This window comes from Camellia sinensis, chromosome 5 (assembly GCF_055761805.1).
Source record: "Camellia sinensis isolate YWXY chromosome 5, ASM5576180v1, whole genome shotgun sequence".
NCBI lineage: Eukaryota > Viridiplantae > Streptophyta > Magnoliopsida > Ericales > Theaceae > Camellia > Camellia sinensis.
This window is the reverse complement of record NC_138965.1, coordinates 53,645,354-53,666,729: the sequence shown is the minus strand read 5'-3', so window position 1 is coordinate 53,666,729 and position 21,376 is coordinate 53,645,354. Positions and strand designations below refer to the sequence as shown.

The following is a 21,376-nucleotide window of genomic DNA, read 5'->3' as shown; positions in this document are numbered from 1 at the left end:
CCACCTGCTCCTTCTCCTCCTCCATTGTTAGTCTATTCTCGTCGCAAGACTCTCCCTTCACCAATTTTCTGTGCCCCTGCTTCTGACAACTCTAATCTTACTAACCGTAAGTATTCCTTTCGCATCCATAAACAGGTAGTCAAACTTAGTTTTGTTAGAACATGTATTTCTCTTTCATATTATACGTTTTTATCCGCTACTCACTCTTTTTCAGAACATTAATCTTACAAGGAGGTCTGTCAAGATCCTAATTGGATTCAAGCTATGGAGTAACAGTTTGTCTACATTGCAGGAGACCAGTACTTGGAAGCTGGTTCCTCTGCCTGCTGGGGCAAGAATCTGATTGGTTGAAAATGGGTCTATAAAGTCAAGACTCATTTTGATGATTCTCTCGAGCACTATAAAGCTCGCCTAATTGCAAAGGTTTCTCACAAGAGTATGGTATTGATTATGAGGAGACATTTGCCCCTGTTGCCTAGATGACTATTGTCCGTACTTTGATCTCTGTTGCTGCTATTCGTCATTGGCCTCTTTATCAGATGGATGTTAAGAATGCTTTTCTTAATGGCTATCTCACTGAGGAGGTTTATATGCGTCCTCTCCCTAACCTTCACCATTCCTCTTAGACAGATTTATCATCTTCGACGTGCTTTGTATGGTTTGAAGCAATCTCTTCATGCTTGGTATGATCGCTTTCAAACAGATGTTACTAAGCTTGGGCTTCATCCTTGTGCCCATGACTCTGTTTTGTTTCAACTCTACACCTCTAATAGTTTTGTTGCCTTATTACTGTATGTGGATAATATGATAATCATTGGCTCTAACTCTTCTGCTATCTTTAAGGTCAAGCAACATCTCTTCCGCACTTTCGAAATGAAAAATCCGAGACCATTGTGATATTTTCTTGGGTATTGAGGTGGCTTCTTCTCCCAAGGGCTACTTTTGTCTCAAGCCAAGTATGTCAATGAAGTTATTCACCGTACCAGTCTTACTGACACTAAGATTTTTGATACCCCCATTGAGCTTAATGCGAAGCCTAACACTACTAATGGTATCCTTCTAAATGATCCTACTTTATATCGAGAGCTTATGGGTTGCTTAGTCTATCTGACGGTTACTCGTCCTGATCTTGCCTATGTTGTTCATATGGTTAACCAATTCGTTTCTACTCCTCGCTCTACCCATTGAGCTGCTTTGCTTCGGATTTTTCGCTATCTTCGTGGTATTATCTTCCAAGGCTTGCTGTTGTCTTCTACTTCATCCTTGGATTTGATGCCCTATGTTGATGCTGATTGGGCTGGGGATGTTAATGATCGTAAGTCCACTTCTGGTTTCTGTATGTTTCGGTGATTCCTTGATTTCTTAGAAAAGCAAGAAACAAACTGTTGTTACCCATTCTACTGCCAAAGCTGAGTATCATGCTATGGTTCATGCTACTACTGAAGTTGTCCAAGTTCGTTGTCTTGGTTTGTTGTCTCTTATCTAATTTGGTTGTCCCTCAATCTTCGCCAACATCTCTCTACTGTGACAACCATAGTACTATTCAAATCGCCCATAACACTGTTTTTCATTAATGGACGAAGCACATTGAGATTGATTGTCACTTTCTCCGTCAGCATCTGTAGTCTGACTCTATCTCACTTCCATTTGTCACTTCGTCATTGCAACATGCTGATTTCTTTACCAAAACTCGCACCACTGCTCGGTTTCGGTTTCGGTTTCAGTTTCGGTTTCGGTTTCGGTTTCGGTTTCGGCAAGACAAACTCTCCGTGTTTTCTACTAAAACACCATGAGTTTGAGCGGGGGTATGAGAATATATTCGTATCTATTCTGTATATTAGTATATATTCTATATATATTTATATTACGCATGTTTGATATCCCTTTGTATAGGGATTCTATTTCCTTTTTTTATCTTGGTCTTAGGGCTAAATAAACAGTTATGTACTTTGTAAATATACAATTGAATATGCAGTTTCATTCAGAAAACTTACAGTGCCTACCCCTCCCCCAAAATCAGAACTCTCTTCCAACCCTGCAATCTTTTCCCAATCTTCTCAATGATTGGACTCTAAAATCAATACACCTAAGTTTACCACTTAACAACAGTAACACCAACTACTTGCAAGGCAAGGACTCAACGAGACACCCTAACACAGTAGCCAACAATTTAACAGCCACAATAGTACTTCCATTCATATTCACCCCAAGACCAGAAACCACCTCAAAAAATCCTTAGAATGGAAAACAAACTATAATGTTATGTTCCTTATATTTTTTATAAGAAACCATAGAAAACTGGAGAAATTTGAACAAACAATTTTTACGGCAATCAACCTTGCAAAAAAAATATATATATATTCGTTGATAAGAGATGTTAGTAAGAATATGTAGATAACAAACAAAAGGGATGCATGATTTTAATTGATTTCCAAATTTTTGTTAGTAAGAATATAATTTCTTACAACCATGTGCATACATGAAAATTCACCCACCCACCCACCCCACAAAATATGTCGATCTATCACTGGTTACTGGTCCCCAACAGAATGCAGAAACAAAACCTTTTTCATGCTTTCGAAGATTCAGTGTTTGTGGACAATGGACAAAAGATATCAAAATCAAACCCAATAAAAGGAAAGGAAAGGAACAGAAAAAAATTAAAACTCTGGCTGAAAAGATAAAAACAAGAATGCTCCCACCATCATTCCGATCAAAAATCAAGCTGGAATACTGATAAAGAGATTATTCAAGTAGTACCTCAGGGGCCATCCAATAGGGTGTTCCAACAACTGAATGTGTATTAACATCTGCCTCGGTTAGTTTTGTTGCAACCCCAAAATCTGCAAGTTTCACAAGACCCTGAAAGCATAAATTAGTTCAACCAAGTACTCTGCAAAAGCCATCTAAAAGAAAAAAATGGAAAAAACTACACCATCTTAAATAATCCAATAAAACAAAATCAATGAGCAAAGTACATGACTGGCACTTCCGAATGAAAGTGAATATTCTGAGCAAAAATAGGCAGCTGGAGAAACTTCTAAAAATTTACTTTATTAAAACCTAATGCATGAGATGGGGACTTAATGCAGATCTAAGGTTACTTAAAATTCCTATTAACCCTCATTTGCAATAAACCAAAATTTTAATTCATAAATCACTGCCACCCCAGTTAACCCTTAACATCCTCCTGCACCTATAAATTTATAAATTTATTAACATCTACTCAACCATTCGCTGCAGCCCAAAATAATCAGCAGTCAATTAGCAACCTAAACAAGTGGCACATCAAACCTCCTAAAACAATGAAATAAATAAGACCCAGCTCCTACAAAAGTAAAATATATAAGACTCAGATATAACAATACATGTGAAAAAAAGAAGTCGATGATCGCACCTCTCACAGAAGTTTTTGCCATTGTAGAACATGCAAGATGAAAATGATATTAAAAAATTAAAAATTAAAAAATTAAAATTAAATGAATTGAGTTTTGACACAAGAATATCAAATTGAATGATAAAATAGTGTTTGTGTGTGTGCGTGCGCGTGTGCATGTGCGTGTGTGTGTGTGTGTGTGTGTGTGAGAGAGAGAGAGAGTAATGAGACATGTCTTTTAGCCAACTAAAGCTGAAACAGCAACCAAAGGAAGGTGCCAGCTAAGCTAGCCAGGCACACCAAAGACCTGGAATTGAGTCCCATCTTTATTTGGCTTGGAAGGGATAGAGGGATTCGCAGGCTCAGTGCAGGCTACCAGCTATTCTGTAGCCCATCACCCTTGAACAAAAAATGAATAAACAAATCACCAGCCAAATATTTCAAGAAAACCACAGAACAATACCTCTTTGGTTGTTAATATATTTGCACCCTTGATATCCCGATGAATTACACCCTGTTCATGTAGATAAACCAAACCTTCCAATACCTGGTCACAAGCACAAAGTTATCAAAGTTAAGCACAGGATGAAGTCATTAAACTATAAGGTTACAAGTATACCTGAGCAATATACACGACCACCAACGATTCTGGAAATGGTCCGAATTTATTTGGCTTAATAATATTTGCAAGTGAGCCATTCTCTACATACCTATGCAAACAAAATTCAAAACATGATCACATAAGTTTTCAACACATAGTTTGTCTAAAATGTCAGGACTGAATCTGTTAAACGAAAGGGAATTCAACTAAACTTACTCAAGAATTATGTGAAGATGAGTCTTCGTCTTTAAGGATCCAAGATATTTCACAATGTTCTTGTGGTTCAAATTCTGTCACAACAGAAATTTACAGAAGTCCCATAAATAGCATACTGAACATCCAGAGATTCCAAATTTATCGCAAGCCCCATAAATAGAAAAATTGAGTCTCTACCTATGTTACACGAACTCTTCAAAATAAATCAAATACTTGTGTCAGACACCCAACACTCGAACAAGGGTATAGGATATGTGCTGGATAATTTTCAACGGATACTTCTTCTATTTTAAACAAATAGCCAAAAAGTTATACTGTAGCGGAGTTTCTCTTTTTTTTTTTCTTTTTTTTTTTTAATCAGAAACTGACGATTTTGCTGTGCAGTGTATATTTGAAATTATGACTGTGCAGTGTATATTTGAAATTACAATTTTGCCCTTTTACTTTTTGACTAACTCACCAACTTAGCATTCCAACCCACGGGGGCACTTTAGTCATTTCATATCCCAACATAATCATAATCCAAGTCAGGCACAGCTCCATCACGCCATGCACGTCTTTTGGGGAATAATTTAATTATTTTTTATCTAAATATCCTTTCAAACACATTTTTCAATACAACAACTCAAATAAAAATCCAACCCAACTTCAGACACACAAAAACTAAAATAGCCTACTAAAATAGTCAAAAAAGCCTCTAAAATAGCCACTTCCCAAACACCCACATTGTATATAACACTATTATTATATGTACGTATTGTTGTATAATTGCTATAAATGTCTTTTTGACATTGTAAGTTACATAGAGCACCATTTTATCTCACATACTTAATTAAAAATATAAAATTATGACATTTTTTTGCTGAGTCTGCATACCCTTAAATTTATAGTTTGATGAGTACGACCTCTAGATACATACTCGCACCCGACACCCGTACTTGAGTCCATGTAACACAGGTCTCTACATTAGGTGCTGTGTTTTGCTTTTCCTTTAGTGTAACATATACAAGTGGCACCCCCTTCATGTTGTTTCTCAATGTGCTTTTAATTTAAAAAACAAATAGAACTGTTGTTATGCAACTCAAACTCAATTCATCTAGTTTTAGCAGAATAGATAATCAAGTACAACATATAGCTATCCAACAACAGTTTAACAACACCATATACGAGCACAAGGAAGTTGCAGAACGAATATTTAATATTCCAAAATTTTAATAACACCAGTAGCTTTCATATATGTAAGACTAGAATCAAACACTGTAAGTCTGTAACTGTTCTAATAAGGGGGGAGGGGGGGGGAAGGAGTTCCACAGAGCCCCAACCGAGAGGCTAAGTAATAAAGTTTCAGCATATCTCACAGCAGTAACATTTGAAAGTCAAATATTAGCCCAAAAGCCAGTCGAATGTGCATATTTTTCTCCAACAGAAACACACATTATATTTCAGAAATTCAATAAAGAACAAAATTTTAATAGCAATGTAAGAAGAAAAATTACCTTGAGCAGATCAATCTCTTGCTGAGAAGTAAAATCATCCCATCAACAACAGAGAATTCAAAAGGAAAGCAACAACTTGTTAGATTCAAAGAAGAAACAAAATGCTACACATTATAAAATTATGTACATAATCGAAAGGGACTAATATGTTGGCTTTAACAGTAAAGAAATATCACCACAGTGCTCCAAACTGCAAACTAATCCCACGGGAATCACAAGCTTCATTTCATAATACAATAATACATGCACAAATATGTGAACATGCACTACATCAAGGAAAATTGAAACTGCAGTTGAATTTGACACAGAAATAGAGTAATTGAGAGAGATATTAACTATTCAGAGCTAGCGTTGAGATTCTTTGTTTAACTTACATCTGCTCCAAAAGGCAAACAAAATTATCAATCAGTCCAGACACTAAGGAGTTGCCAATGAGGTATAAGAAATCTTTTTACTTTTTTTTTTTTTTTTTTTTTTTTGATTTGCAATTCAATAAACCAGAATGAAAAATACCAAAGGGCACAACAGGGGTGCAGAGTCCCTAAAAGAGAAGAAAAAAACAAAAGCAAAATTGCATGTCACACAATATCTCTCCAATCTCTATTAATTTTTTTTTTTTAAAAAAAAAGGCATCCCCGTAAAATGATTCGATTGTATAAGGTTGTGCCCCCTCGAAACCCTTCACTAATACAATTTTATCTTTTAGCCAATAAAAAATAAAATAAAATAAAATATCCCTTTAAAAGGAGAAGAGAAGACATTGAAGCCCAATAATTACCAAGCATGGCAACGTAATGCACAATATTACCAATGGCTAAACCCCTTTATCATTGTGAAGCATGGCCCAAAGCACTATGCACCAAGAATGAAAAGGCTCCTCAATTTGGACCTTGTTATTGATTAATGAGCCCATGTCACTTTGGGCACTTCAGTTACCATTAGGCTAAATCCTTTCGAATTCCTTAACCAACATCATATTTGAATTTGACTTATTAACTTCAACCCAAAAAGCTCCACCCATATTTGCAATTAAATAATAGCCATGAATCAAGACCCTCTTTGTAATCCTAATGAATTCACCACTTGAAGACTGGTCAATCTAAAAATAAAAATCTTTTGTTCAATCTTGAAATCCCTATCTTTGTTCTTGTACATGGGTTCGAACAACATGGTGTTCAAAGTGGACCAAAGAAAGGGCTAAAAAGTAAGGATACAAATACAAGACGCAAATAAGATATTATACAAACGCGCCAACAAGGCAATTTTCAAGAAAACGAAACAAGACTGTGGGTGAGGTATGGTCATCAAGTAAACTCCACTTGAGAAATTAAATAAATATATAGATATAGTTAGATACATAAATCCCACAATAGTCTATAGTTGTAAGTTTTCACTCCCAATAATAAACATCCGGGGGTATTCAGCTAGGTTTTTAAGCCAAATAAATTATAAGTCTGACAAGTACTGAGTATACAAATGAAACAACAGGGCCAAGATGCCCAGAAAAATATAAATCATTTTTCAAGTCCAAATGTCCTAACATAACATAAATAATCAAGAAAGAAAGAAAGCAAAAGGACAGATAGTAGGAGTGACTAATATTGTACCATGATAATATTGAGATCCTCCTGCGCAATATTTTCCAAAGAAACCTGTTTAATTGCAACAAAGTCTCCATTCTCCAAATCCAAACCCTTGTAAACTCGACCATATGCTCCTTTCCCAATCTCATCTCCAAAAATCTTCAATTGAAAACAATAGCATTAATGTAACAACCGAGACATTCTTCCATGACATAAACATACATTATCCATGTTTGTTTGTTTGCATCTTGCATTAGTAGCCTTGATAAGAAATGCTTAGAATAAAACTTAAAAATATGGTAGTTCGGAAAGTTAGAACATATGAGCTTCCTTATTTTGTTTTAAGAGTTAGGGGATAGTCTTCTTTTGAACTTAGTGTGTTACTATATGATCCAAAATCCCAATCATATCTCTCTTTATAGTTGGAATATGTGAGACCACCACCACTAGAAACTAGACTTCTAGAGCTTCAATTTAGATATAAATTTTGCTTGGTTTCGAGTTCGAATGAGAAAGATATGCCCTTTTGAAGTTAACCTCACAAATAAAGCGAGCATTCTAGAGCAAAGAGGACGACTAGCCAGTCAACCAGTCAGAGTAAAATTTGATTTCCAGCCTTCTGTTAGCGGACTCGAACACCTAGAAACCTTGATAACACATTCTGGGACACTTGGGACTTGTTTTAAGACTTAGGAAAGACTCTGATTAATATCCTAAACCTTCTACTAAAGGTAAATGAATTGGAATTGGAAGGACACTTAAATTAATCTCAAACTACTTAGAATTTGTGCAAGTTAGAACAAAACTTCAATGGCCCCGTTTGGTGTAGCTGTTAAAACAGCTTATAGATTATAACTTTGTGCAAGTTAGAACAAAGCTTCAATGGCCCCGTTTGGTGTAGCTGTTAAAACAGCTTATAGATTATAACTTAACAGATTATAGATTATGACTTTAATCAGAAGTTGTTAATCTGTTTAGTGTAACTGTTGGATTATAGATTTAAGTTGCTGAGTAGTGTTTGTTAAATAAGCTGTGAAATAGCTTTTTCAATTAATTTTTATTTTTTGTTTGTCTACATTTCTCATAAAAAATAATAATAATAATCTATAGTCCATTTGAGTATTTTTCTATTTTTAAAAAAATAAAAAATAAAAAAATTTAAGAGTATAACCATAAATTAACATGTCCACAGCAGAAGCTGATAATCAGAAGTAAGGGGTGAGTAACTTCTTAGAATCAGCTTTTTTGAGTTAAAATAAGCTGTTAGAATCAGAAGCTGTTTGAAATAAGTTTAACCAAACAATCCAAAATAACTTTTTCAAAGCTAAAAGCCATACGTTGGCTCTGAAAAGCTGAAACAAACACCCCCAATGGATATTATTTCGTGTGCTTGTGTATGTTCAAACTCTTGTGGATCATCCTCATTTGTAAGAGCCATTGGTGAGTAGTATTATTTTAAAGCTATGTTCAACTTTTATATTTTTTAAACTCAAATTACGACACACTTTGGAATACCCTGAAATATTTGTTACAAATACATATCCTATGTTCATGTATGAAAAGTAGAAAGATGGCATCCTCGGATTTAGTCAAGCTACTGAAGGATGGTAAACGTGCTAGTAGCGGTCGTTGAAATCTCTTATGCCACCTGGGGGTTGGTTGTGTAAACGGTACCCGGGCGGGTTATACACATGTCTTGTATGTTTTGATGGATATGCATTATAATGATTTGGAAATATAATACATTTGGAAAAGATATGATTGAGCTTGCTAGGGCTTTTTATAAATGTTAATGTTTTCGGAAAACTTGTTGATATTCATTCATCTTACACCTTTAATAGTATTCATTGGGCTATAGCAACCCTCTCCGCTAAAGAAGACTTGCGTTTTTGTTAAGCTTTGTACATAATGTTTTGAGATGAAAAAAGAGTATAGGGATCAAAACAGGCTTAACAAACAAGAGAAAATGTCATCCAAATCGTGAAATGCACATGAAATTGAAACAGAATTGAATGTTATATTCTAATTTTTGTCCGAAAACTAAAACCCTAGAGAAATTGAAAGATCAAAACACATACAAAAAGAAGCATTCTTACGTATTTGTTGTCGAGAGTCTTGGGCTTGTGGAAAGCGGTCATTGCCGGCTGCCGCGACATGTTATTTACAAATATGGCTTCTCTCCTCCTCTCCTCTCTGGAAATCTTTATAATTATTGTTCCATTGTCAGCTGCTGGAAGAGTGAAACGCTAAATTCAGGTACGAATGATCGAAGACCAAGACGACGACGACGACGACGATAATCGAGAGAGAGAGAGAGAGCGAACGAGGTCAATAGTCGCAGGACGCTCCGATTGTGTTTTTCTTTTCTTCCCTCTCAGAAATAGACGATCAGGTTTTGAGAGTACACTTTTTGTTGGGGCCAAATTTGGTTTTTCCGTTCTGAAAATTGAGTTTTTCGTAATTTTTTTATTTTTAATAAATGTTTTTAAAATTTTAAGTAATTTTTTATTTTTTTAGATATATTTTATTTAGAAGTATTTAAAATATAAAATATTTATAAAAAAATTATTTTAAAAAAATAATAAATACATCAAAATATGAAAATGTATTGAATTTTCATTTTTGATATATATATTTTAGATATTTAGTGAATTTTTTATAAATTTTTTATAAATATTATACTTTTTTAGTGTACTTATGTTAGATGTATTTAAAAATTTTAAAAATTGGTTAAAATATTTAAAAAATCCAGTGAAGATAAAAAAAAGAGGAATTTTTTCTTATGGTCCCTAATAATAGTAATTTAAAGAATAAATGACACCAAAAAAAATGGATGATGTATCAGATCCCTCAACTGAACACATGTATTTTTAATTTTTTTTTTGATCAAAATACCCTTCACAAATCAACAAATAACACTCCACTTGATTCCGACGACTCAGTTCCATTCCAAAAATCCAACCATCTTCACGAGCAAAAAAACAAAAGAATTAGGGTTTCACAATCATCTTCACTATCGACATTACGGTTTCATTATCTTCTGCCGAGATCTTTTTCATTCCCTCCTTACAAATTTCTCAGACCTATTTTCATTATTCATTGTCATTTCAGTTCATTTTCATCTCATTGCATCTTCATCTCAGGGCATATCAGTTCGTAATTAATGTTTCATCATCACTCTGGTAAGTTTCTACAATCCAACGAGTTTTTCTTTAGAAACACAATTAATTGCATATTATATTAGCCTTCCATTTGTTAGGGTTTCAATTTCGTAATAAAAAACTACATGAATTTGAAAAATGTTATTTCTCTAAGTTTTGAACTTAATCTTGAAGATGTTTGTGTGATTTTGTTTGTAAATTTCTCTGGTATTGGCTTAATCTATGTTTCTTCTTTGAATTTTCTCTGGCATGTTTATTCCCTCATTTTCTTTGGCATGGTTAATTTATCTGTATTTCCCTGTGTAATTTTTAAATACAATTCATTCAAATTTCTCTACTCTATAAATTTCTCTGGCTTGCCATGTTTAATTTTCTCTGGTATGTGTCATTTTTATTTTCTGTGCTTGCTAGATTTATGTTTCTTTCTTGAATTTTCTCTGGTTATGTTTTACATCTATATATAATACTACTCTCTTGTCTGTATCTAAATTTCTTTGGCATTTATAATTTTCTCTAGTCACATCACTTTTCTCCCTTGTGTGTCTCTATCATATTTAGATTTCTCTGGTTGTGTATGTAAATTTCTCTAGCATTTTAATATTATTGAATGAAAATTTTCTTTGGAATGTGTAATTTTCTTTGGAAAGTGTTTGAATTTTCTTTGGCATTTTCATTTTCTGTGGTTACTAGATTTATATTTCTTACTTGAATTTTCTCTATCTATATTTTGCATCTATATGTAATTTTTATCAATTTTAAAAAAAATTTCTGTCATGCTTATGTTGCTTTGTTTATTCTCTCTAGGAATGGAAATTATCTGTGGCAACATGTATTCCACACGAAAACACTTAGTATTCAATTGTCTATGTCAAAGTTTCTCTAGAATTTATAATTTTCTCTGACCACATTACTTTTATCCCTTGCTGATTTCTCTAGCATGTTTATGTTGTTTTTTTTTTTGTTTTTTTCTAGGAATGGAAATTTTCTGTGACTAGATGTATTCCACATGAAAACAATTAGTCCTCTGACATTTAATTTTCAATGTATAATTTTCTCTGACATTTATAATTTTCTCTGTCCACCTTAATTTTCTTCCTTATGTGTAATTTTCTCTGACATGTTCATTTTTTGTAGCATGTTTAATTTTCTCTGGGATTTAATGTTGACATCTTTATGTTTTCATTGTCTAGGAATGGCGAAACGCAAAAGCAGCAAAACACCAAAAACACTACAAAAGAAATAGAAACTCTCTGAATCTTCTTATGATCTTAGATCAAAAAACAGCAAAACACCACAAACTCCTCACCAAAAAACACAAGTCCAAGGTGATGAAGCAACAAGCATCAAGATGAATACCCCAACTTCAAAAGACTCAAGTTCAAGGGGAAAAAACCTGTTAAACTCCAAAGAATGAGAGCTCATTGCAACATCCAATACCGATCCAACCTCTCATCTATTGTCTCATTTTTTCAAATCCTTAAATTCAATTCAAACCAACTTGAAGAGCTTCAAAAGACTCAATTCTGATATTTGATCCAAGCTCTAACCACTAGAAGGATGGATCCAAGAAAGTCTAGGAAATCTGATGATGATGTAGTTGCAATAATCCAACGTTATAATGAAAAAACGAAAGCATTCACAGTTGATAAAAAAAACTTGACCTTTACAACCAATGACATGACCTTGATTTTTTGTTTGTAAGGTGGTAAAGCAGCCATGTCATTAAGATACTCAAAAAGGCCAAAGACTGCATTCCTAAGGCGAAGATTCCCAATGGATACAAGGCTCACTGGTCCTGTTCTTAAGAATGCCTTGGTCAAAGCAATGTAAGGCAAGTAACCAACTGACTTCAAAGATATAATAATCATTATTACCTTGTACTTATGTCTCACCCTATTTTTTGCAACTAGTGGAAATTCAATAGGGTGAGTTTTTATCAAGTATGTGAAACCTCTTGAATTAATGAAGCAGTATGATTGGTCAGAAGCAATCACAGCAACATTGATCGATTTTATAACAGCATTGCACAAAACTCTAGAAAGAGTTACGAGGTGTGTCATTGCATTGCTGGTAAGTAGAATTTCCATTCAAATTTACAGTTATGATACTTACAAATTTGTGTGTTCAGAAAAATTTAATTATTTCAATTTCCATCACAGTAATGGCTATGTGAACATGTGAATATCATTGATTGGGAAGACACCAGTCCACTCTCTTGCACCTCGACAAGTTAGATTTCTATCGCACTGCATTCTCAGTGAAATTTCAAAATTTCTCTAACCACTGGTTTGTTTCCCTCCTTGTGCTTTGATTGATTGAGATCAATTTTCTCTATGATGCGATATCTTATATGGAATAACTTATGTCCCTTGACTGATTGACATCAATTTTCTCTGAAGTTTCAATTTATGCTGCTTCTTTGATTACCACTGGTTTATTTCTACCCTTGTAATGAATTTTCTCTGGAATCTAAATTTCTCTGACCACAATTGTAACACATTAACTTATATGACTTTATGGATTTTCTCTGATATCTAAATTATATTGTTTGTTTCATAATTTTATCTGGCCCATAAAATTATTTCTCCTTGTATGTAATTTTATTTAGCCCATAACTTATGTGCCTTGACTGATTGAGATCAATTTTCTCTGAAATTTCAATTTGTGTTGCTTCTTTGATTAACACTGTTTATTTCTGCCCTTCTAATGAATTTTCTCTCGAATCAAAATTTCTCTGACCACAATTATAGTGACATTAACTTATCTGCATTGATTGATTTTCTCTAATATCTAAATTATGTTGATTGTTTCATAATTTTCTCTGATCCATAAAATTATGTCTCCTTGTGTGGAATTTTCTCTGGCCCATACAATTTTCTCTGAAGTTTGTTTTGTCATGACCCAACCTTAGGGGTTTAGAGTTGGAATCGTGACCTACTAACTTGTTCTTATTCAAACAAATTAAACTGCGCAAGCGAAAAAAATATACTTAGATAGAAATTTTATTTCATACTACTATTTTTTTTAAAAAAAAGAAATACATTTCTAGGACTTTTATTATTTTATTATTCAGTGACCAACCCCGAATAGAGACAAAAGGAAGCAAAAATATAAAAAAAAGAAAGATAAAATAGTGGTTTAACAGCAGTCTATGAGTAGGGTCCATTTCGTGGGGTTATGGATTTCCCTTACATCTCGTCACCTGAAAGGGTAACAGCTATAAGCACACAGCTGAGTGAGAAATATTATTCCAAAAGTGTAGGGAATACAAAATATCCATGGATAACTAGTTAGGCTAAACATTTGCATAATTTAATTTAAAATGACAATTTATTTAAAGTGGCAGAATACAGAAATCATGTAAATAAATAATCATAACCACGGTATAAAATAGAACAGAACAAAGGTCACAGAAGTGACAGTCAAAACAGAGATCAATGGATCCATGACAAACAGAGGACCACAAAGTGGTCAAACGGAGGCTCATGGCTATTTAAGTCCCCCAAGGCGTGGGACTCCTGTGGTGGTACTTACAAAACATAATTATTTAGAAGGTTATAGTCAAATATATACTAAAATTTAAACAACCATATCCATGGGTTTCTTTTTAAGTAAATAGAGTTTAGAAAGTAACCCACATAACTGAAATATTTATAAACATAACTTAATAAATATAACTTGTTTAAAATAAGCTATGGTAACTCAAAACATTTGTAAAACATATAATGGTAAATCAAGGTATAACATATCTCACCTTTATTGTAACCCTTAGCCTTACTTTACTATCAGAACCTTCTTACTATGAGTTCCTTATACTCACTTACGTACCTCTCTCTCTCAGTTCCTCTCTTTCTCTTGTTCTTTTCGTGTTTTTTTTTTTTTCCTCTCCAAGTCGCAACACCTTACTCCTATTTATACTGTTAATCGAGCCATGAGGGGCAGCCACGTACCCCTCTCTCTCTCAAGGTCATGATAATGCTAGGTGTTGAGTTATTAATTGGGGATTCAATATAAGATTTGAATCTTTTTTTGGATAAGATTAAATCTTTTCCTCTGGGCCGTAATTCACCAGCAGCTGCTGGGCTAACTAATTTCCATTTCCTTCCTTTTTTTTTTATTCATTTCCTTTCCATTGTTGCTGGGCCCTTTTTTTATTCCTTTTCTTTTTCTCTTTTTTTTTCTTAATTGATGTTAAGCTTTTTCAATGTTCCCAATTTAAATTAAATTACATCTTATTTTATTTTCTTTTTATAAAATTACTTATTTTATTTTAGTACTATACCCATTATTATTATTTATATTATCTGCATTATTATTATTTATCTTTAGTTTGACCCAATTAATATTACAATTCCATAAATGTGTTAATTTGCTCCCAAAAATAATTTCCAATTAATCCCATAATCCAATGCCAAATTAGATTTATGTATTTATTTATTTAATAATCTATCATCACATGCCACTATAATTATGTATAACTCTAATTAAACGTTTGGGGTGTCACATTTCTCCCCTTCTAATTAGAAGTTTGTCCCCAAACTTGACGTACCTTAACTTTCAAAGAGGTCTGGGTATTTAGCTTGCATTTGTTCTTCGGTTTCCCACGTGCCTTCTTCGATGTGATGATTTCGCCATAAGACCTTTACCAGTGGTATGGTCTTGTTTCGGAGAATTTGATCACGTCGATCGAGAATCAGCACTGGTTGTTCCTCGTAAGAGAGATCTTCTCGAACTTCCAAGTTCTCATAGTCGATGACATGTTCTGGATCTCGGAGATACCGTCGGAGCATTGATACGTGAAACACGCTGTGGATTCTAGATAGCTCAGGAGGTAGTGCAAGGCGATAGGCTACAGGGCCAATCCTTTCCAGTATCTCAAATGGCCCGATGTAACATGGGTTTAGCTTCCCGCGCTGTCCGAATCGGATCACTCCTCTTGTTGGTGAGACTTTGAGAAACACATGATCTCCTACTTGAAATTCCAAGTCTCGCCTCCGAATATCCACATAACTTTTCTGGCGGCTCTGAGCAGTACGAATCTGCTGTTGGATGAGTTGGATTTTCTCACTGATGACTTGCACGATTTCGGGGCCTAACAATTTCCTATCCCCGACCTCCGTCCAGCACAGAGGTGATCGACATCTCCTTCCATACAGAGCTTCGTACGGTGCCATTCCAATGCTTGCCTGATAGCCGTTGTTATAGGTGAATGCCACTAAAGGTAGGTGCTTATCCCAGTTCCCTTTGAGGTCCAACACGCATACACGTAACATGTCTTCCAACGTCTGAATTGTTCTTTCGGATTGCCCATCGATTTGTGAATGATAGGCCGTGCTGAACTTCAGTGTAGTTCCCAACACTTCTTGCAATTTATTCCAGAAGTGAGACACGAAACGAGGGTCTCGGTTAGACACGATTGAAACTGGAATACCATGCAACCGAATAATCTCTTTGATATATAAAGTGGCAAACTTATTCAGAGGGTACATGATTTTGATTGGTAGAAAGTGTGCTGACTTTGTTAATCGGTCTACTATAACCCATATTGCATCATTCTTTGAAAAAGACTGTGGTAGCCCGACCACAAAGTCCATAGTAATGTGTTCCTATTTCCATTCAGGAATAAGGAGTGGTTGCAATAGCCCTGCCGGTCTCTGATGTTCTGCTTTAACACGCTGACATTGCAGACATTTAGAAACATGGTTTGTTATATCCCTTTTCATTCCGGTCCACCAGTAGTGTTCTTTCAGATCATGATACATCTTTGTGTTGCCAGGGTGGACTGCAAATCTTGAGTTATGAGCTTCCTCCAGTATCTTCTTCTTGAGATCTGGGATGTCGGGTATACAAATTTGGTTCCGAAATTTCAGTATCCCATTGCTTATGATGAAATCAGGATCAGGTGTGTTTCCTTGTTCCTCGTACTTTTTCTTCAAGAGTTTATCTTCCCATTGGCGCGCTTTAATTTCTTCAATCAATGTAGGTTCCATGGTTACGTTGGCGAGTAACCCATTGACTTTGCGAGAAACGAGTGTGCATGCCAAGTTTCTTGTTGACTTCCGGCTCAGTGCGTCTGCTACCACGTTAGCTTTGCCCCGATGGTGATGGATTTCTATATCGTAGTCTTTCATAAATTCCAACCACCGTCGTTGCCTCATATTCAGTTCCTTCTGTGTGAATAGATATTTTAGACTTTTGTGGTCAGTATAAATCTCGCAGGTTGTACCGTAGAGATAATGACGCTAGATTTTGAGAGCAAAGATCACCGCAGCCAATTCCAAATCGTGAGTCGGGTAGTTCTTCTCGTGAGTTTTCAATTTTCGTGACGCATAAGCAATGACTTTTCCGTCTTGCATGAGAACGCAACCCAACCCATTGTATGAGGCATCACTATAGATTACGAACCCATCTGCTCCAGTAGGGAGTGCTAGTATAGGGGCTGACACAAGTCGACCTTTTAATTCTTGAAAGCAAAGCTCCTGTTTATTAGTCCATTCAAAGGGTGTGTTATTCTGAGTTAGCTGGGTCAAGGGCGATGCTATTTTTGAGAAATCTTGCACGAAGCGTCGATAATAGCCAACTAAACCTAAGAAACTTCAAATTTCTGATACATTAGTGGGTTGTGGCCAGTCCACGATTGCTGTAACTTTTTGGGGGTCAACCGAGATGCCAGCTTTATTAATGACGTGACCGAGAAAGTGTACACTAGTGATCCAGAATTCGTATTTCTTCAACTTAGCGTAGATTTTGTGATCACGTAGTGTTTGTAGAACCATTCGCAAGTGCCGCTCATGAACTTCTGGTGACTTGGAGTATATGAGGATGTCGTCAATGAAGACGATGACAAACTCATCAAGGTAGGGTTTGAACACTCTGTTCATGAGGTCCATGAAGGTTGCCGGGGCATTTGTGACGCCAAAAGGCATGACGAGAAATTCGTAGTGCCCGTAACGGATTCTGAAGGCAGTCTTTTCAATGCTTTCCGTTTTAACCTTTAGTTGATGATAGCCAGAACGTAAGTCAATTTTGGAAAACACTTGTGCGCCTTGAAGTTGATTGAACAAGTCATCGATTCGCGGCAGAGGATATCGATTCTTGATGTTGACCTTGTTCAGCTCCCAGTAATCGATGCATAATCTCATCGTGCCATCCTTTTTCTTCACGAACAATACTGGAGCTCCCCAAGGTGAGGTACTAGGTCGGATAAAACCTTTGTCCAAGAGTTCCTGGAGTTGAGTCTTTTGCTCTTTCAATTCTGTCATCGACATGCGATAAGGAGTTTTTGATAAAGGCCGCGTGCCAGGTTAGATTTTAATGGTGAATTCGATCTCCCGATCAACTGGAATACCGGGTAGATCTTCAAGAAAGATATCCGGGAATTCTCGAACTACAGGAATTGCATCAACGGTAGGGGCTTCTTTTTGTGTGTCAATCACATAACAAATATAACTACCACAACCGTTTCTTAGGAGTCCTTGGGCCGCCATGGAGGATATGATACAGGAAGGGTCAGAAACTTCAGCTCCATCAAAGACAAGTTCGGGTTGGTTTGGTGGATTAAGGGAGACCTTTTTGGCTTTACAATCGATAGAGGTGTGGTTGGCAGCCAGCCAATCCATACCTAAGATTACATTAAAGTTTCCAATGCGGAGGGGAATCAAGTCTACATATAAGGTTTTGCCTTTTAAGAATACAACACAAGACCTGTACACATCAGTACTACAGGTAGACTTACCAAAAGGAAAAGACACAGACAATGTATATCCTAATGGTTCGGGTGTTGATATCAACTTGGTGGCAAAGTGTGGTGCAACAAAAGAATGAGTTGACCCAGAGTCAATAAGGACATGAGCTAAAAGACCACAGATAGAAAGTGTACCTGACATAACATTTTCGGTAACTTCCGGTTTTCCAGGTACCAAGGCGAAAGCCTAACCTTGGCAGTTTTTGTCCTTTTTTTCTCCTCCCGGTCCCACGGTTTTCCTGACTGGGCCAGAGGGACTGGCTGTAGGATTAACCATTTTTGGACAATCCCTTAACAAGTGACCAAACTGTCCGCATCTAAAACATGCTCCTGTGTCTCGATGGCATTGTCCCCAATAAACCCTTCCACAAGTGGGGCAAGTTGGAATAGTGCCACATCGGGGGTTGGTAGGACCGTGGTGGCCTGAGCTAGTTGTGCCCATGTTCACCTTTTTATGAGGTGCAACACCGGGTCTTCTGTTATCTCTTTCCCAGAATCGCTTTTTGTAGCTTGGTTCTCTGGACCGCGAGGCTTTAATTCCTTTTTCTGCTATGTACGCCTGGTCCACCACTTCTGCATAGGTTGGCAATTTCAAAACTTCAAGCCTGTCTTTAGTTCCAGCATCCAATCCTGTTTCAAATTTTCTTGCTTTTCGAGTTTCGGTGGGGATGGCGTATGTTGCAAACCGAGCGAGTTGTGTGAACTTGCTCTCATATTCAGCCACTGTCATGGTTCTCTGCTTCAGATGTATGAATTTGGATGCCTTTTGTTCCCGCAATGAATCTGGAACGTATTTTTCATAGAATACTTCCAAGAATCTTTCCCACGTCGTAATTTCTTTTTTGGCCAGAGTGAGAAGCCACCATTCCTGCGCATTGTCTTTGAAAGTAAAAGTGGCGAAAGTTACCTGTTGCCTCTCAGTGCAGGGTAGAGCATGAAAAATCTTTTCCATGTCTTTAACCCAAGCATCCGTTACCATTGGGTCTGGGCCACCAGTAAATGTGGTGGGTTTCAGATCTTGGAACTGTTTTATGGTAACCGGCCCTTCTCGCTGTTCCGGTGTCCCATTGTTGATGTTAGCTTGCAAGGCTTGTAGAAAACTAGCAACCGCTTTTTCCATCGATTCCGTTCCACTAACTGATGACTCACTTCCATTACCATTAGCCATTCTACAAGTAATAAACGAGGCATTATGTTTTCAACGCAGCATATATATATGTATATATGTCGCACAATATATATGTAGTACACTTTATATTCATATAAACTGCCAACATTACACATTGTTATTTATTTATATATATATATATATATATTTTTTTAACTCACATTACATTAGTCAGAACATGTTAGTGTCCTATCTCTGCGGTAAACAAAAACAAAAGTCAACAAAAAGGGGATTGGAACATATCAAGATCAGCATACAAAAGATTTTCTACTAGCCAGATCTAGAGTGGTGGGTCAGATGGGCCGAAAAACTAGGGGAAATAGTGCTGCATAAAAAGCTCGAACTCCCACCCCAATTGGATTACACAAAAACACACCCATGCTACCTGAACCGCGAAAATGGGGATAGACCGTATATGACCCACAAATGTTCGGTCGACAATCCAAACAGGTGTCTCAACATATAACAAATCATTTTCGAAGTCAACACTTTGCATATTAATGATCTCTAATGGATTGGGACTGTGGTGAAAATGAAATCCTCGGGGTACACGTTTCCCCTTCTGGCTGCAAACTCTGGGGGTAAGGGGCCTATAATATAATGTGGGCAGTCATGACCCGGGGCGACGCCAAGGACGCGAGATGGTCTGAGAAAACGTCTGCGTATATGGGCAAGGTTGTACCTCCATAACAAGTGTGGGTCGTCAGTAGGGTCAACCTGGATATAAATTGGCCGACCCATCAACCGGCCAAGACCTGGGTGCAATTCCTTGACTATTTCCTCAGAATCTCCCCAACCCTCAGGTGAGGCGGGGGCTGGGGTAGAGTGTTCGGCTAAAATTTCATCTAAGTTGATGGCCTGGAGGTCATTCCAAAAAGCATCATCAAGGTAAATCTCTGACATCCTACAACACCAGAATAAACATGAGATTTTACACAAGAAAACTAACGTCACATGTAATTATTTATTATTATTTTAGTTTGATTATACATATATTGTTTTTTTTTTTGGGTGAACCTTTGCTCTGATACCACATTTGTCATGACCCAACCCTAGGGGTTTAGAGTTGGAATCGTGACCTACTAACTTGTTCTTATTCAAACAAATTAAACTGCGCAAGCGAAAAAAATATACTTAGACAGAAATTTTATTTCATACTACTATTTTAAAAAAAAAGAAATACATTTCTAGGGCTTTCATTATTTTATTATTCAGTGACCAACCCCGAATAGAGACAAAAGGAAGCAAAAATATATAATAAAAAAAAGAAGATAAAATAGTGGTTTAACAACAGTCCACAAGCAGGGTCCATTTCGTGGGGTTATGGATTTCCCTTACATCTCGTCACCTGAAAGGGTAACAGCTATAAGCACACAGCAGAGTGAAAAATATTATGCCAAGAGTGTAGGAATACAAAATATCCATGGATAACTAGTTAGGCTAAACATTTGCATAATTTAATTTAAAATGACAATTTATTTAAAGTGGCAGAATACAGAAATCATGTAAATAAATAATCATAACCACGGTATAAAACAGAACAGAACAGAGGTCACAGAAGTGACAGTCAAAACAGAGGTCAATGGATCCATGACAAACAGAGGACCACAAAGTGGTCAAACGGAGGCTCATGGCTATTTAAGTCCCCCAAGGTGTGGGACTCCTGTGGTGGTACTTACAAAACATAATTATTTAGAAGGTTATAGTCAAATATATACTAAAATTTAAACAACCATATCCATGGGTTTCTTTTTAAGTAAATAGAGTTTAGAAAGTAACCCATGTAACTGAAATATTTATAAACATAACTTAATAAATATAACTTGTTTAAAATAAGCTATGGTAACGCAAAACATTTGTAAAACATATAATGGTAAATCAAGGTATAACATATCTCACCTTAATTATAACCCTTAGCCTTACTTTACTATCAGAACCTTCTTATTATGAGTTCCTTATACTCACTTACGTACCTCTCTCTCTCAGTTCCTCTCTTTCTCTTGTTCTTTTCGTGGTTTTTTTTTTCCTCTC

At 36.0% G+C, this 21,376-nt stretch overlaps 2 protein-coding genes across 7 annotated transcripts in view; both read right to left on the bottom strand.

The window, feature by feature from the left end:
- Positions 1-9,718, bottom strand: part of LOC114307896 (MAP3K epsilon protein kinase 1) — a 72,764-nt gene extending 63,046 nt beyond the window's left edge. For 2 of the 6 annotated variants that reach the window (XM_028253340.2, XM_028253348.2), the window contains exons 1-7: positions 9,369-9,718; positions 7,297-7,431; positions 5,690-5,710; positions 4,194-4,267; positions 3,996-4,086; positions 3,840-3,923; positions 2,761-2,862 (exon numbers count right to left, since the gene is read on the bottom strand). In XM_028253340.2, the coding sequence (XP_028109141.1) occupies positions 2,761-2,862; positions 3,840-3,923; positions 3,996-4,086; positions 4,194-4,267; positions 5,690-5,710; positions 7,297-7,431; positions 9,369-9,428 (567 nt within the window). In that variant the 5' untranslated portion in view covers positions 9,429-9,718. Of the gene's footprint in view, positions 1-2,760; positions 2,863-3,397; positions 3,924-3,995; positions 4,087-4,193; positions 4,268-5,689; positions 5,711-7,296; positions 7,432-9,368 lie in introns of those variants that run through there. The other 4 variants (XM_028253359.2, XM_082868876.1, XM_082868875.1 and 1 more) reach the window with 3 other exon arrangements.
- An 8,019-nt stretch (positions 9,719-17,737) lies between these two features.
- On the bottom strand, positions 17,738-19,345 carry LOC145791406 (uncharacterized). Its single transcript, XM_082871762.1, has 3 exons — positions 18,370-19,345; positions 18,169-18,285; positions 17,738-18,054 (listed from the first exon to the last, which is right to left on the bottom strand). Exons 1-3 carry the CDS (start codon positions 19,343-19,345, stop codon positions 17,738-17,740), a joined length of 1,410 nt encoding a protein of 469 aa, XP_082727888.1.
- Between the last annotated feature and the right edge of the window lie 2,031 nt (positions 19,346-21,376).